Source organism: Mustela lutreola, chromosome 13 (genome assembly GCF_030435805.1).
Source record: "Mustela lutreola isolate mMusLut2 chromosome 13, mMusLut2.pri, whole genome shotgun sequence".
NCBI classification, from domain to species: Eukaryota; Metazoa; Chordata; class Mammalia; order Carnivora; family Mustelidae; genus Mustela; species Mustela lutreola.
Genome location: NC_081302.1, coordinates 82,500,798 through 82,516,637, shown reverse-complemented (window position 1 = coordinate 82,516,637; position 15,840 = coordinate 82,500,798). Strand labels below are relative to the sequence as shown.

At 39.2% G+C, this 15,840-nt stretch overlaps 1 protein-coding gene across 4 annotated transcripts in view; it reads left to right on the top strand.

Moving 5' to 3' along the window:
• TNFRSF19 (TNF receptor superfamily member 19) overlaps positions 1-15,840 on the top strand; it is a 90,748-nt gene that overhangs the window by 29,753 nt on the left and 45,155 nt on the right. For all 4 annotated transcript variants that reach the window (XM_059144107.1, XM_059144108.1, XM_059144106.1 and 1 more), the window contains 2 exons: positions 5,190-5,368; positions 14,170-14,255. In XM_059144107.1, coding sequence (XP_059000090.1) covers positions 5,190-5,368; positions 14,170-14,255 — 265 coding nt within the window. The remainder of the gene's footprint in view (positions 1-5,189; positions 5,369-14,169; positions 14,256-15,840) is intronic.

The following is a 15,840-nucleotide window of genomic DNA, read 5'->3' as shown; positions in this document are numbered from 1 at the left end:
AAGGCTGGGGCCTAATTGAGAAAATAGCTCACAGGAGCCTGTGAAGTTTGGTCAGAAATGAGGTAAACCTAACCACAGTGAGCATGGCCAGCTAACTCTCTTCTTTAAGTACTCTTTGTTTGATCTCACCAAAAATCCATTTCTACCATTTCTTTTATTCCCAATGGTAGTATACTAGCCTGCTATGGGAAATCATTTGCCTGGGGAAATTGCCTCCTTTATATGCAAAAATAATGGGGGGGAAACCCAAAATATTCCATACTGTTTTCATTAGATGCAGGATCAGACCACGTGATCAATGCCAACTTACTTCAACAGACATCTGTGGTTGCCCCCTGCCTCCTGCTCTTGGGATGCAGTGATGACCAGGCTCCGTAGAACAAATTCAGCTGTAACCACACAATGGCGTGCTCTGTCTGTGCTGATCGGTAGCACTCTCCAAGATGCACTGGGTGGGGAATACTTGCTCAAGTAACTGCCTTCCTGCTCAGGGGGGAGTCTGCTTCTTCCTCGGACCTCCCCGCTCTCATGCTCTCTCTCTCTCCCATTCTCTCTCAAGTAAATAAATAAAGTCTTAAAAAGGAAAGAAAGAAAGAAAGAAAGAAAGAAAGAAAGAAAGAAAGAAAGAAAGAAAGAAAGAAAGAAAGAAAGAAAGAAAAGAAAGACACACACACGGAATTAGGATATTTCTGTGAGGGTTTCCCAAAACCTGGTAGCAATGTTTGCCTCTGTGGAAGGAATAGGAAGTGAAGAGACCAGGGATGGGAAGGAAGGCGTACTGTTTGTTTATTAAAATCTTGTGTGTACTAGTAGTTTTTCAGTATAAAAAGTGATAGAAAGGAAAGGGACCAGAAAGCACAGCCCTTCGGCCACTGGGGGTGGACCCGAGTTTACAGAGGCACGATTTCGGCGCATGCGCACCAGCGCTGCCCTGGCCAGGAGGCAGTGGCGCAGCCGGGCTCTTGGAGCTGTTCAGCCTTTCCTCTTTTGCTCTTGGTAGCTCTTTACTGAACTTTATGGAGGAAGATTTCAAGGCATCTTAACCACCTAGTTTTATTGAATGAAATAAAAACATCAAAGTAGACATTTATATTGAGGGTAATTTAATGTTTATATGCTGTTTACATTACAGCCTGGATTTCAAATAATTACAGCATCTCTGTGTTGATGGCGCTTTAGAAACACGACAGTCGCTCTAAACGAGGTTGCCGCTATGGACAGTGTGCTGTCATGTAATTCCTTGGAAATATATCTTCTCTACATCCAGAATGATCACTTCATAAATTTCTTAGACTATCATGAACTGCAAGCATTTTTTAAAAGCTTAAAAATAATATTAGGTCGTTATTTTGATATTATGTTTTTAAAAAATAACAGGTACTGTAGAGAAAATATATTTTATTTTATTTATTTATTTTTTTATTTTTTTAGAGAAAATATATTTTAAACTAAATTCCCCCAAATAATCAGTCTCTATATAATAATTCCCAGGAGACTATACAGGTCACAGTACCTGTTTAATACATTTAGGTATTATTTTGTGCTTGTAATGGACACGCAGCCTTATCTCAACCTCTCACGTAAATTACTCTGAAATTAGTGTTGTTATTACTAAAACATATAAACTCTAAGCAGAAACAGTAAGTAATATCCAGACAATGAAGGCAAAATATGATGCATTTGGTGCCTGGCTTTGTTGTCTTTTCTTTTCTTTTTTTTTTTTTTAATTGTTTTTTAAGGTTTTTATTTATTTGAGAGAGAGAGAGCAAGCATATGCTCACAGGAGTTGGGGGAGGAGCAGAGCAGGAGGGAGAAGCAGGCTCCCTGCTGAGCAGGGAGCCTGATGGGGGTTCAATCCCAGGATCCTGGGATCATGACCGGAGCCCCCTGGGTGCCCCTGTTGTTTTTTCTATACATGATTTGAACATAGAATGAACCCCCAAAAAATTTTTCATGAAATCCTCAGTCTATGAAGTATAGTGACATGTAAATGACGCACAGTGCGATGTGGGCAAAAACACAGTGGTCAAATCGGTCCTCATGTATGTGCAACACAAACTTCAAAATACAGTCGAGAATCAAAAAATAAGCAAAGCACGAAGATCTTCCCAACGCTTCACGTATCCCTTAATTTTCAAAAGAGATGAGTCTGTCAATTCCTTCAAGTCCATGTCTGCTTGGATATTCATCTAGTTTCTCAGGAATGGAGAGAGGAAGTGAATTGTCAGAGACAGTGATATGTGGCAGGAGCAACAAATGGGAGTTGACTGCTTGTCAGGGGCACTACAAGAGCAAAACCGCCTATATAGACATGGGGGCTTCCTACTTCCTTGTATTACAACACAATGTAGTAGTTGATTCAAGCAGCTATGGCTAAATTGTATTTTATGTACCTTTTTCAAAAGACATTCTATAAAAATAATTTAGATGTAAATTGACATTGCAAGTAACCCAGAAAAAATTGGAGTCTAAAGATCCTTTTGTTCCCCAGTAAGGCTTTATTATACTTGAATCGGGAAAGTTCATTTGTTGGGTTGTAGAGAATCTAAAAAGGTATCATTTATTTGGTGAATGCCCCTCTATGCTTGATTTATAGGTTACAACTTTTACATATATACACACACACACATATATATATATATAATTATATAATATATATTATAAATATAAATAAATAAATATTTCCTGTTTATTCCTCAAAACAACCCTGTGGAGCAGACATGTACTGTTGCCATCTCAGAGATGAAGAGACTGAGGGTCAGAGAATTCCCAAAATAGCTTAGAGGACAAGAGGCAGAATTGGCCTTCAAACTCATATGTCTCTGGTTATCATATGTCATTGTAGGAAGACATATACTTTTTCTCTTATGTCAGCCTCACTTGAAAAACAGGATTTCAGACATTTATTCCCAGTTAATACACTTTCTTCTCGTTCTCATTTCTCTTTCCCTTTGTTTCCTCTTCTGCTCACTTCCCGTTTCCTCCATTTCTTTGTTGCGTTGTAACTTGCATCTAACACCCTTACAATCCAAGTTGCTTGGATCAATGTATGATTTTGAAACTTTACTCTTGCTTGAGCTTTTGACATGGAGATGCTGAGCTTGTGGACAACGAGGGCCCATCCCACTTCCAAATGTCACATGTCACCACACTTTGATCCTGGAAAATTGTGAGAGGGTGGCTCCTGTGTGACTGATGGAGAGTTTTTGGATGCACTCAGCTTTTAGCAACTACTTAGCAAGAACACCCTCTGCCCCAGTGCACGACCACATCACCTGTGTACAGAGCACCCAAAATGGCAGGGACCTCCCCGCAGAGACCTAGTCCACACCCCAGGCAATGCTTTCTGAATATGTATCTTTGGTGTTTTCTTGATTACCTGAGTAATAGATGCTGTTTGGCAAAAATTAAATGATCGCAGAATTATCAAAATTCAAAACATCTCAGGATGTCACTCCCCACCCCCCAGAGATAATCCCTGTTAACAATTTGAAGGAAATTCTACTCGTGAATGAATTCTTCAATTTTTTTTTTCCTCCTTCTATCTGTGCCTTGGTTTAGAAATTTGTCTAGTTGGAGCGCTCGGGATTCAGAAGGTTGGTGATCTGCTTTTTTTCCCTCCGTCTCTCTTTGCTGTGTATGTTCAGGGTACACATTTGAAAGGCTGGCTGGAAATGAGAACAGAAGGTATTGCTCCTCCAAGATGTGTACGAATTAATTAGTAAAACTGAATTGCAGTGTTACTATGAATCTCTTTTAGTCAGTAGTTTGAGTACAGAGAATACTATCTTTTGTGTTGGTTTTGATTTAATTTTTGATAAATAAGTACTGCCTTAGTTGACTGTGCATATAAGTATGGATAAAGAACTTTATATATATAAATTGGACAGGCCAATGGGCATTTTGAACTAACAGGCGTTTGTATTCTGCATCGGAAGGGTGTGGGTAAGGAAACCAAGAGATTTTGTTGGAGTCCTTCCTTCCTCTGCTGCACTGAGCTGTGTTTGTGGGCTTCCTCAGTGTGCTCTCCACATGGAGAGAGGAAGTACCAGAGGGATCCTACAGTGTCGGGGGTATAGAATCTGACTCCAGAATTAAACAATGTGGGTTCAAATCCTGGTTCTAACATTAGCTATGTACCTTGGTTAAGGTACGTACTTTAGATACCTAAGGTACCTTAACCAAGGTACGTACCTTGGTTAAGGTACGTACCTTCTGGGAAGCTCCACACCCACATTCATGACATGGAAATAATGATCCTGCTTCCCTCATTTGGAAGACGTATGACTTAATGAGATAATGTGTATGAAGTTCCCAGCACAGAGTAAGCACCCAATAAATGTTAGTACTAATTATTAATATTTTTGTAAGTGATGGGATCATACTTCTAATTCTATATTAATAACTTTTTAAAGCTACCATGAACCCATATCAATGTCATTCTTATGGTTGCATTGTATTTACATTATATGATAAGCTGTGATTTATTTGATTATGGGCCTTGTGGAAATGATCATACATGCATCAAAGAACCATCCGTTTTGCCCATCCATGGTAAGCAATATTGTGTGCTGACATTCAAATCTAGAGAAGCATGCGGCCTGTAGTATCACACAGTTTAATCCACATGAGAATTTAGTGTTCTTTTAAGAAATATGTCAGAATCTCCCTGCCATCACACAATAACATACAGCTAACACGTAAGGATGCTCTCTACTGCATAGACCTCTAAATTTATCAGCTTAGACAATTTCTTACAGTGAGCCTCGTTTCTAAAATATCACTCTTGATAGCAAAGTATTTATTTCCTGCCTCGAAAAGTGAGTAAGTGCCTGGATATTACCCTGACTTTAGTTTCTGAACATGCCCATGACTGGCTTAATTAGAAAAGAAGAAAGTGCCATAATTCTGCCATAAGCTAGCAATAATGCCCCAGTGGGGGTCCTGGAGAACCTTTCTTATTCAAATGCTCACGGCTTCTTGAATAAAGTGGATGACTAAGTATACTTATCCTAGTAAGAGAGATTATTAGCAGTGGGAGACACATTTGAACTTGCTGAATGAGCCGTCTTTGTATCCAGGAAGGCCGGCACTCGGTAATTATTAGACCAGGTCTTCCTTTTATCCCAGCCGTCTTTTTCACGCTTGCCACGTCTGAATAGCGTTCTGTTGCCTGTTAATCCCTGCAGGAATGCGGCTTTGGCTACGGGGAGGATGCCCAGTGCATGACATGCCGGCCGCACAGGTTCAAGGAGGACTGGGGCTTTCAGAAATGCAAGCCGTGCCTGGAGTGCGCCGTGGTGAACCGCTTCCAGAAGGCAAACTGTTCGGTCACCAGCGACGCCGTCTGCGGGGACTGCTTGCCAGGGTAGGTCGGGCGATTTCTTTCCCTCGTGATTATGGAATGATTTTTCAAACGCGCCTTTCCCTGGTTCCGTCCCAAAGGTGAACGCACACCCACAGGAACCCGAGCGCACCTGTGGGGTGGCCGTGACTTCCTCTGCGCCCACCGCGGGCTGTGAGCCGGTGACGGGCGCTGGTTATAAACAAAATGAATACGCGCACTAACGAAGTATTAGTGTCAGGAGAATCGACAGAGTTCCCTATAAATCGATGAAAAAGAAAACGGGGACAAATGGACAACAGAGGGGACGGGGCTGTTCACAAAAGAGGGAACACGTGCGGCCGGTGATCCTATGGCCATGTTCATCCTGGTCAGTGATCAGAGAAATGCAAATCAGGGCCATTCACTCATTTCTGCCGCTATTTGTGAAGCAGCTAGGAGGCAGGGCTGTACAGAAGTCAGGCGTCGCTGAGGTAAAGAGGCTGGGAACCCTACCCACATGCAGATTATATCCTAAGAAGGTTTTAGAAAGCTCTAAGTGGTAAATAATGAAGCCGTACATTCTGCAGAAAGGTAGCAGAGGATGATTTCTGTGGAAGGAGAACCTAGAGTAGATAAGGCAGATGAGGCTAGGCTGGCTCAGTGATGCCGAGGCAAACGGCAGCATCTGGGAGGGTGACCGGGTTACCTGAGCTTTGAGCAAGACTCAGAGTTGAGGCAGTTTGCTGAGTAGGCGTGTGGGGAAAGAGCCCTGTGGACACAGGGAACAGAGAGACAGGCCCCAACGTGGACAGGACCCTGGAGTTCAGGGACCCTAACGTGGGAATCCGGGCTCTCAGTCACCACAGAGGCAGGTGTCTAACTAGACAGCCAGAGGACCCCCACAGATCACAGCCCTGCTATCAGAATGGTGAGTGCTAGCTCTGGGGCTCTTGTTGAGGGCAGAGGGGAAGACAACCTGTGGGCCTGAAGGGCAGAAAGAGGTACAAAATAGCCTCATGGGCCAACTGTGACCCTATGCTAAGCACCTGAGCAGGTATGAAATGTAATGGTTTAAAACCAAAGGCACAGGGAATAAAAGAAAAAATAACCATTACACTTCACCAAATTAAAATCTTTTGTGTTTCAAAGGATATTATCAAGAAAATAAAAAGACAACCCACAGAGTTAGAGGAACAATATATAAATCATATATGTGATAGGGGACTGTCTTATCTAGACTATATAAAACTCTTATAACTCAATAATGAAAAGACCAATATCACAATTAAAATATGGACAAAGGATCTGAGTAGACATTTCTCCAAAGAAGATACACAGACAGCAAATCAGCACATGAAAAGATGCTGAGTGTCATTCGCCATCAGGGAAATGCAAATTAAAACCACATACTTCAAGCCAACTAGGATGGCTGTCCCCACAAAGACAATGACAAGGGTTGGTGAGGATGTGGAGAAACTGGAACCACCATCCACCATTAGTAATAGAAAATGGTGCAGCTGCTTTAGAGTTTGGCAGTTTGGCAGTTCCTCAAATAGTTAAAATAGAGTTACAATGTGACCGAGCAATTCTGCTTTTAGGTATATAACCAAGACAGTTAGAAACCTGACCACACAAAAATGGGTACACAAATGTTCATAGCAGCATTATGCCTAATGGTCAAAAAGTGAGAAGAACCCAGATATCCATCGACTGATAAATTGGTTGACAAATTGGAGGATATTCAAACAAGAGAATATTATTTGGTGTTAAAAGGGGATGAATCACTCGTTCATGCAACAAAATGGCTGAACCTAGAAAACATTATGCTAAGTGAAAGAAGCCAATCACAAAAGACGTATTATATGATTCCATTTGTATGCGATGTCCAGAACGGGTGATTGAGTGGGACAAAAAGTAATTGAGTGGTTACCTGGGGCTAGCGGTTGGTGTGTGTGTGGTGGAGGGGGGTGGTTGCTGGGAAGAGTCAGGGTTGACTGCTTAAGGGTACAGAGTTTCTTTTTTGTTGTGATAAAAATGTCTAAAACTGATTGTTCTGATGGTTGCACAGCTCTGTGAATACACCAAAGGCCATTTAATTGTATGCTTTACATGGGTGGATTGTAATATATGTGAATTAGATCTCAATTAATCTGCTACTTTAAAAAAAGGAATGGTCTATAACTTCAGGTGATGCTGATACCTGTGAATATCAGTATCCAGAGTTCTGACCTAATGCAGATGTAATTGAGGAACACTAACCAAATACCTGACCCATCTCTGCTGTTCCTACTCTACAGTTCTGCTAAAAGCATGTTAGTGTCCATCTCCTCCTCTGTGGGGCAGGGAGAAGAGGAGGTCCACAGGAGATTCAGAGGCAGAGAAAGTGAGGAGAAGCACAGGACCAGAGGATCTGGTTTTACAAAGAGGGAACTCACACAGTTATGCGGCTGGAGTATGAGTGAGGTCGCGCTCTCCCCACGACCTCCCACCAAAAGTGTTTCCTCATGCTTAACCTCATTCATTGTCACCTGAGCCCACGCCTTTAGCTGCAGTGTTTGCTCATTCTTTAAGTTAATGCTTAGATGTGGGAAAGTCATATATAAGTGAGTAGACATTTGAATGATATTTCATAGTTTATTTATATGATTAGTTTAAAATTACATGCTTCCTAAGCCAGCGCGAATGTACGAGCCAGGCGATAGTTATATAGTGACTTTTACCGAGGTTATCCAGAGTGTTTTAAAGTGCTCGCCCAGCTTCACTATATTTGTGTGAAGAAGGTAAATAGTTGAAATCCATTTTATAGACAGGAAAATTGAGGCAGAAAGAAAATAAGCAAATTGCATATTGTTCCCAGAAAAGTGATGCCAACATCAGGCAGAGGGTGGCATTTTCATTTCTAATGCTACCCCTGCCTTCTGAAGGCTCAGCCTCACCTGATCAGAGTTTTCTGCTGCCTGGAGGCTCAGCCCCAGTGGGACAGCAGTGGCCTTTTTCCCAGTGGCAGTACCGCGTGGGAATAGTTTGTCCTCTGTGCCCTCAATCTGAGTGATTGAAGAGTCTCCTTGTTTCCAAATATGTCCAATGACTTTATGCCAATACCTCAATTTCTCTGACACCCATTATTCTCACCTACAAATGATCATCTAATAATACCAACCTGCAGAACTGGCGGAATGACGGAGACTATAATGCATGCAAAATGCTAAGCAGAATGCCTGACCCATAGTAAGCACAAATACATACATGACCTTGTCACCAGTTAATGTTCCTGGGAGCCAGTGAACGCTTTACATGACTGGTTTTTTTTTGTTGTTTTTTGCAGTGGGCTTCCAGCCTTCTCCTCTGCCTGCCATGTTCCCATCCTTTCTCTGCTAAGGGGACCTAGGTCCCAGCCCGAAAGAATAAGCCAGCTCCTGCCAGTTCTTTCTAGTAACAATGATAGCTAATTTTTTTCTTTAAATTTTTATTTATTTGTCAAAGAGAGAGAGAGTACAAGCAGGGGGAGCAGCAGAGGGAAAGGGATAAGCAGGCTCCCTGCTGAGTAAGGAGCCCTATGCGGGACCCTGGAATCATGACCTGAGCAGAAGGCAGACGCTTAACTGACTGAGCCACCCAGGGGCTCCTATAACCAGGCATATCTTAGAAGGGCACTTTTCCACATGGTGTTCATTAAGCAAACTGGTGTTATTTGGATTGAGTTGAATTAAAAATTCCTCTCCAAATTCAGTGTTGGAGAAACTTTAGAGTTTCTAAATAAATAAATTCTAAATAAATAAATACAAATGTATTAGTAAATACATCTTTTAGATGCCTTTCAGTAAACCATGATTAAGTAAAATCCAATATGATTTTCTTTTTTTTTTTTTTTTTTTTTTCCATTAGCTATCTGAACATCCAGAGTAAAAGCTGAAGTTCAACTAAAGGCTGTTTAGCCAGACAGCTGTATCCCTAATCCCTTTTATTTTATTTTTTAAAACTTGTGTTCTTTCTCACTTGGTCAGAAAGCAGAGTTAGAAATGTTTCTGTGTCTCCAAAACCACAGAAGTCTAAGCAAGAAAAAGTAAAATAATCTTTCAAGCTTGATACATTTATTTATGCATTTAATACTTTCAATTATATGTTAAAATTCTAATTTCTATAACTTCATCTTCACATTGGAGGGTAATTTTGAGGCAACTCTTCCAAAAATTAAAAAACCATCCATGTCTATGATGGTTACTATATAATTTATAATTTAGTGAATGTACTATGTTTTAGAGTTCTGATTTTTTTTTAAAGATTTTATTTATTTATTTGACACAGAGAGATCACAAGTAGACAGAGAGGCAGGCAGAGAGAGAGAGGGAAGCAGGCTCCCCGCCGAGCAGAGAGCCCGATGCGGGACTTGATCCCAGGACCCCAAGATCATGACCTGAGCAGAAGGCAGCGGTTTAACCCACTGAGCCACCCAGGCACCCAGGGTTCTGATTTAATCTCACTTTGTACAAAAAAGGAAAAAAAGAGTCAGTTGACGGTCTTGAAAATTTTGTTAAAAACTTTTTTCATTAAAAAATTAAATTTAAGGGATGCCTGGGTGGCTCAGTAGGTTAAGCAGCTGCCTTCGGCTCAGGTCATGATCCCAGCGTCCTGGGATCGAGTTCCACATCGGGCTCCTTGCTCAGCAGGGAGCCTGCTTCTCCCTCTGCCTCTACCTGCCATTCTGTCTGCCTGTGCTCGCTCTTTCCCCCCCTGATAAATAAATAAAATCTTTAAAAAAAATTAAATGTAATTACATTAATTAAATTAAATTTAAAAATTAAGTTTAAAAAAAAACTTAGATTCTGCCATCAAGCCATTGTCACAAAGAAACTGGCAGAGCAGATTCTAAATGCTTTTATATAATCTCTTTGTAGCTGCAGATAGCTGTCCTCAGAGTAAAGTCCAAGCATCATCTATCTCTCCTTGTGAGCAGGGTTACACGCATGGGAACCCTGTGAATCAGTGTGCCCACTCAACCTCCTCTCCAGTTAGGATTTCAGGCTATTTCTACTTTGTATTTAATGATCATTCAAAACATGATGTAATTTGCTCACCTTCTAGTCTCATTTCCTTGATGGCTCAAACCCATATTTTAATCTATATATTTTTGGCAAATGTATTTTATTCAATTGTCAGGGAAATCTCAGACCTCAAGACTGTTCTGTCACTAGATTTCCTTATTTTAAAAATGTTAAACATCCATGTTTGTTTCCCCAAAAGTTTTAAAGTATGTATGTCTGTATCAATAGTTGATACAGAAGATGTTGGATATTACATTTTTTGTTTCACTCTTTGTTCTGATTATATTTATATAGAATGAGAGTTTATGTATAAAACTATTTTTGGACTGTGTCAATGTTCAATTACTTATTATTTGGCAAATTTTCCGGATGAAAGGATAAATATATTACACAGTTAAGTAAGAAACACATCTTTAATAAGAAAGCTCTCTTACATTGCCCTATGGTTTTTACCTTATTTTAATTTTTCATGTGTTTTCGTTGTAAAAAACATGTAACATAAAATTAACCATCTTGACCATTTTTAAGGGTACAGTTCAGAATGTTAAGTACATTCACATTGTTGCAAGCTGATCTCCAGAACATTTTCATCTTCCCAAATGGAGATTCTATACCCATTGAATGATAAGTCGCCTTTTCCTCCTCCCCTCAGCTCCTGGTAACCACCATTCGACTTTCTGCTTATCTGAATTTGATTACACACATACTCTGAGTGGAATCCTGTAATACTTGTCTTTTGTGACTGGTTTGTTTCACTTAACATGTACTCAAGGTTCATCCATGCTCATGCTGTAGGATGTGAAAGTACATTTCTCCATGGACATTTGGGCTGCATTCACACATTGGGCTGCATTCAATTTTGGCTGTTGCGAACTATGTGGCTAGGAACATGAATGTACAAATACCTCTCCCACACTCTGCTTTCAGTTCTGTGGGATACAGCTCAGGAGTGGAATTGCTGGGTCATCTGGTAGTTGTATTTTTAAATTTTTGAGGAACCACCATACTGTTCTCCACAGAAAATGGCTCTCTACCATTTTCCATTCCCATGAACAGTGCATGGTGGTTCTAATTTCTCTCCATATCCTCCCCCAACACTTCTTATTTTCTGATTGTTTTGGTTTGGTTGTTTTTAATAGTCGTCCTGATGGGTATAAGGGATACTTCATTGTGGTTTTGATTTGCATTTTCCTAATGATGAGGGGTGTTGGCTGTTGGCCATCTTTTCATGTGCTTACTGGCTTTTTCATCTTTGGAAAAGTATCTATTTAAGTCCTTTGCCCATTTTTTAATCAGATTATTTGATTTTTGTTTTTGAGTTGTAGGGGTTCTTTATATGTTTTAGATATTAATTCCTTATCAGATACCTGATTTGCAAATATTTTCTCCCCTACTGTAGGTTCATTTTTCACTCTATTGATTGTATCCTTTTTTTTTAATACTGGAAAAAAATATTATTTTATTATCAGTTAGTACTTTTTTGATGCAACTTAACTTTTTTTTAACCACTTTACTATGATTGACATGTAAAACAATGTATACAATTTGATGAGTTTGGGGATAACTATACGTTGATTGTATCTTTTGATGCATAAAAGTTTGAAGTTTTATGTAGCCTAATGTAACTTTCCTTTTGTTGCCTGTCTCACATATGCCTTTCGATTGCCTTTTGGTGTCATATCCAAGAAATCATTGCCAAATTCAATGTCATGAAGTTTTTCTTGATCTTTTAGGAATTTTATAGTTTTGAGCCTTATGTTTAGGTATTTAGTTCATTTTGAATTGGCTTTTGTATATGATGTTAAATAAAGTTCCAACTTCATTCTTTTGGATGTAGATATTCAATTTTCCCAGCACCATCTGTTAAAGAGACTGCCCAGCCCCATGTAGTGGTCTTGGTACTCTTTTTGAAGATCATATGACCATATATGTGAGAGTTTGTTCCATTGGTCTACATGTCTGTCTTTATGCCAATATTGATTATTATAGCTATAACTGTTTATTATACTGTATTGTACATTGTACACTGTATTGTATGTTACATGCTACATTGATTATTATAGCTTTGTGATATGTTTCAGTATCAGGAAGTATGAAAAAGGAAGGCTAAGCAAATATTGAATGTATCTGGGCATTTGATATAACTTACCTGTTTTAAATGCAAATTTTGCTTCAACCATAAAACATACAGATTTGCTATTACAAAATCCAAATTGCATCTATCCTGCCCTCTTATTTTGCAAATTTATTCTCCATACCACCATTTTGTCTGCAAATTTATTCTCCATACCGCCATTTTGTCATAGAAAAATAGACTTGGAAATACATTTAGAAGTAATCACTGTTAATATTTGGTATATAATAACCTTCTAATTTTTTTCAATGCAAATATCTATATGTAAATTCTTTTAGCTGCTTTGGTAAAAAATCTCAAGGGATCTCTATACCAAAGTATGTACTTGTACAATATATAATCATATTACTCACCTTTCTTTTTTTTTTTTTTTACTTATTGTTATTTCGCGAGTTAAAAAAATACGTGTGGGAGATCTACATTATTGTTTCTTAAAGGCCATTTTGTATTCCATTGCCTTGGGACTACCATGGTTAGTCATTATCTGCTGTTGTATATTGAAATTGTGCCTGCTTGGCTTTTTCCCTTTTATAAACAATGCTTTGTTTGCATTGTTACACATACAGCTTCACCCATTTGGTTGTTTCTTTAGGATATACTTCAAAATAATGAAGGTACTGGTCAAAGGATATATAAACAATTTTTATTGCGTTCTGATGGCATATTGCTACATTGTCCTCCCACAAGTAGCAATTTATAATGTCCCTGGCATAGAAACATGTGCTTATTTTGTTTCTGCTCACACCACCACTTTCCCAGTTTTCTAAGTAAAATGGGATCTTTTCATTGCAGCTTGCCTTTACTCATTAGTTTAATGAGACTGAACATTTCAGTGTTAAATTTTGAAAAATTTAATTGCAACATGTATTCTAGTTTTAACTACAAAGCTTTAAAATTATGAAATGTTCTTCTTTGGGGAATTAATGTGCTTTGCCTGTTTTTCAGTTGCAGTGTTCACCTTTACCATTATGATTAAGGTTTCTACTACAAACTGAAGTTACAATGATATTATAACTATTTTTCAGTTTAATTTTCCTAATAACTGTGCCGATGATGCTTTATTTATTTTTACTCTTCAGATGGCTTTACTATTTGTGTGTGTGTGTGTGTGTGTGTGTGTGTGCGTGTGCATTTGTGTGTATGTGTGTATTTGTGAGTGTGTGGTGAAAACCATTGATTTCCATTCTGGCTGCTGGGTTTCTTATCATGCCTAGAAAGATATCCCCTTATGAAGACTGTATAAGCATCTACCTAAATTCTTCCATTGCTTTTATAGTTTGCTGGGGTTTTTTTGGTCTCTGAATTTCAAATGTTTAAAAACTGGCACTTGATTTAGGAGGGGTATTGTCATTTAAATGACAGTAGAGATGCCAAAGGCCACTGAGCTCCTACTCCAGCACCAGCACCTCACTATAGTGGGGCTAAGTAGAACTTACGATGTCATGTTCAGTGGAATTGATTATTTCTTGAATGGTCCCTGCCTCTGTGTCTAAGATACTGTTGTATTTAAGCCTTTGAGTTGCTGGTTTTTTGTTTTTTTGTTTTTATGTATTTTTTTTTTTTAAATAAAACCAGTAATGGAGATGACTGATAATTTATCATGAATCTGTTTGCCACAACTGTGAGCTTAGGAGAAAGAGCTAACAAGGGGCATTTTTCTCTTCTAGATTTTATAGGAAGACAAAACTTGTTGGTTTTCAAGACATGGAGTGCGTACCTTGTGGAGACCCTCCTCCTCCTTACGAGCCACACTGTGAGTGAACGCCATACAAACACTGCAGAAGGGCTCTTGGCCTTTTTTTAGAAATCTTTCTGCAGTTAGCAAATGGAGCAAAATCTCTCTCCGCTGTGGGGCTTTTAGCTTGCCTTCTTTTATCAAAGCCTCCAGCAGGATATAAAGCCCTTTTGTTGGGTGCCTCAGTCAGCAAACTGTGTCCCTTGATTTGAATCTCAGAGTGAAATACAGAAATTTTGCTGCTGCTCGTTTTATTCAAACTTTTATCTTTCATTCTGATATAAACCTCAGGTGACTCCAATTAACTAGGTGATCCAAATCCTAAGGCATAATATCTTTCCCTCAGGCCCGTGAATTCCTGTTTTTTCCCTTCTTAGTCCTGTGCTGTCACGTGGTGGTTAGAGACATTCCTCTCCACGAATCACCTGCCCTCACTAATGCATTTAAATACTGGCTCATTTCCTTCACTCTTTCATTTTCTCTTTAACAAATAAACAGGAAGAGAAAACCCATTGCACAGTGGGACTACAGCTGTAAATAAGAAAATTGTGCCTTTTCTTCATTGTATTTAACAAGAATCATTTTGATTGTATTTTTTCCTTCCACATAAAAGATATTTGTTACAAGCTATCAATGTGCATTGATGTTTGAATAAGAAGGGGAGGAACTCCCCACTTTTCTTAATCCCAACTACAGACCTGGCCTCAGGTGATGGGCAGGGAACACAATCAGCCGGTGGGCTCCCCCACTGTGCTCAGGGCTTCTCTTTACTAAGCAGAGCTTTAGTGAGCTGTGCTTCTGGTACACAGATACCCAGTACACAGGTCCAGCAGGAAGGATGGGGCAAGGTGCTTCATCCTGTCCATAGTTTGGTCCTGCCTTTCTGCGCAGCATAAGATAATATGGTTGGGATATTTTGTTTTGATATCTTCTTGCTTCTTTCTGTGACAAAAGCCCCCTCTGAATGAACTGAAAGTTAGTGCATTATTGATAAAGCCACACAGTACTTGTGTTTCCAAGAATGTCATGGAATTTGCAGTCCATATTATTATGTCCTTTACCAAAATGTGTTACTTTCTCTTCGTTTGATGTAGTAAAAGGGCAAAAAACAAATAAGCAAAAAAAAAAAAAAAGGATTCTAAGTCTTACAAAAATGTATGGTGACCCTCTTTTTTATAAGATGCAAGCATTTGCCAATTAATTCATTGCATTTAACTAATGCAGTATTAAATGTTACGTATCAATCATAGTAGGTAAACTGTTGTTTCACTTAATTTTCTCACTGTCCTACATTTGTCAATGAGGGTTCCAGGTCCAGAAAGGTTATGAACTCTCCCCTGTTGTCTGGGAAATGGCAGAGACAATTCAGACCCAGGTCTGTCTAATGCCAAACATTGTGTTTTTGTCACTCTGTTGTCTCCCTAAGAAAAACCAAACTGTCTAATCTGTCTGCTGTTGGCTGGTGTAGTCTACTACATGTTGACTTTTTGTTTGCTTTCATATTATTTTTTTTAAAGAAAGAAATGCATCTTCTTTTAAAAAGATTGTATTTATTTATTTGAGAGAGAGAGAAAGCACAAGCAGGGGGAGCCTCGGGCAGAGG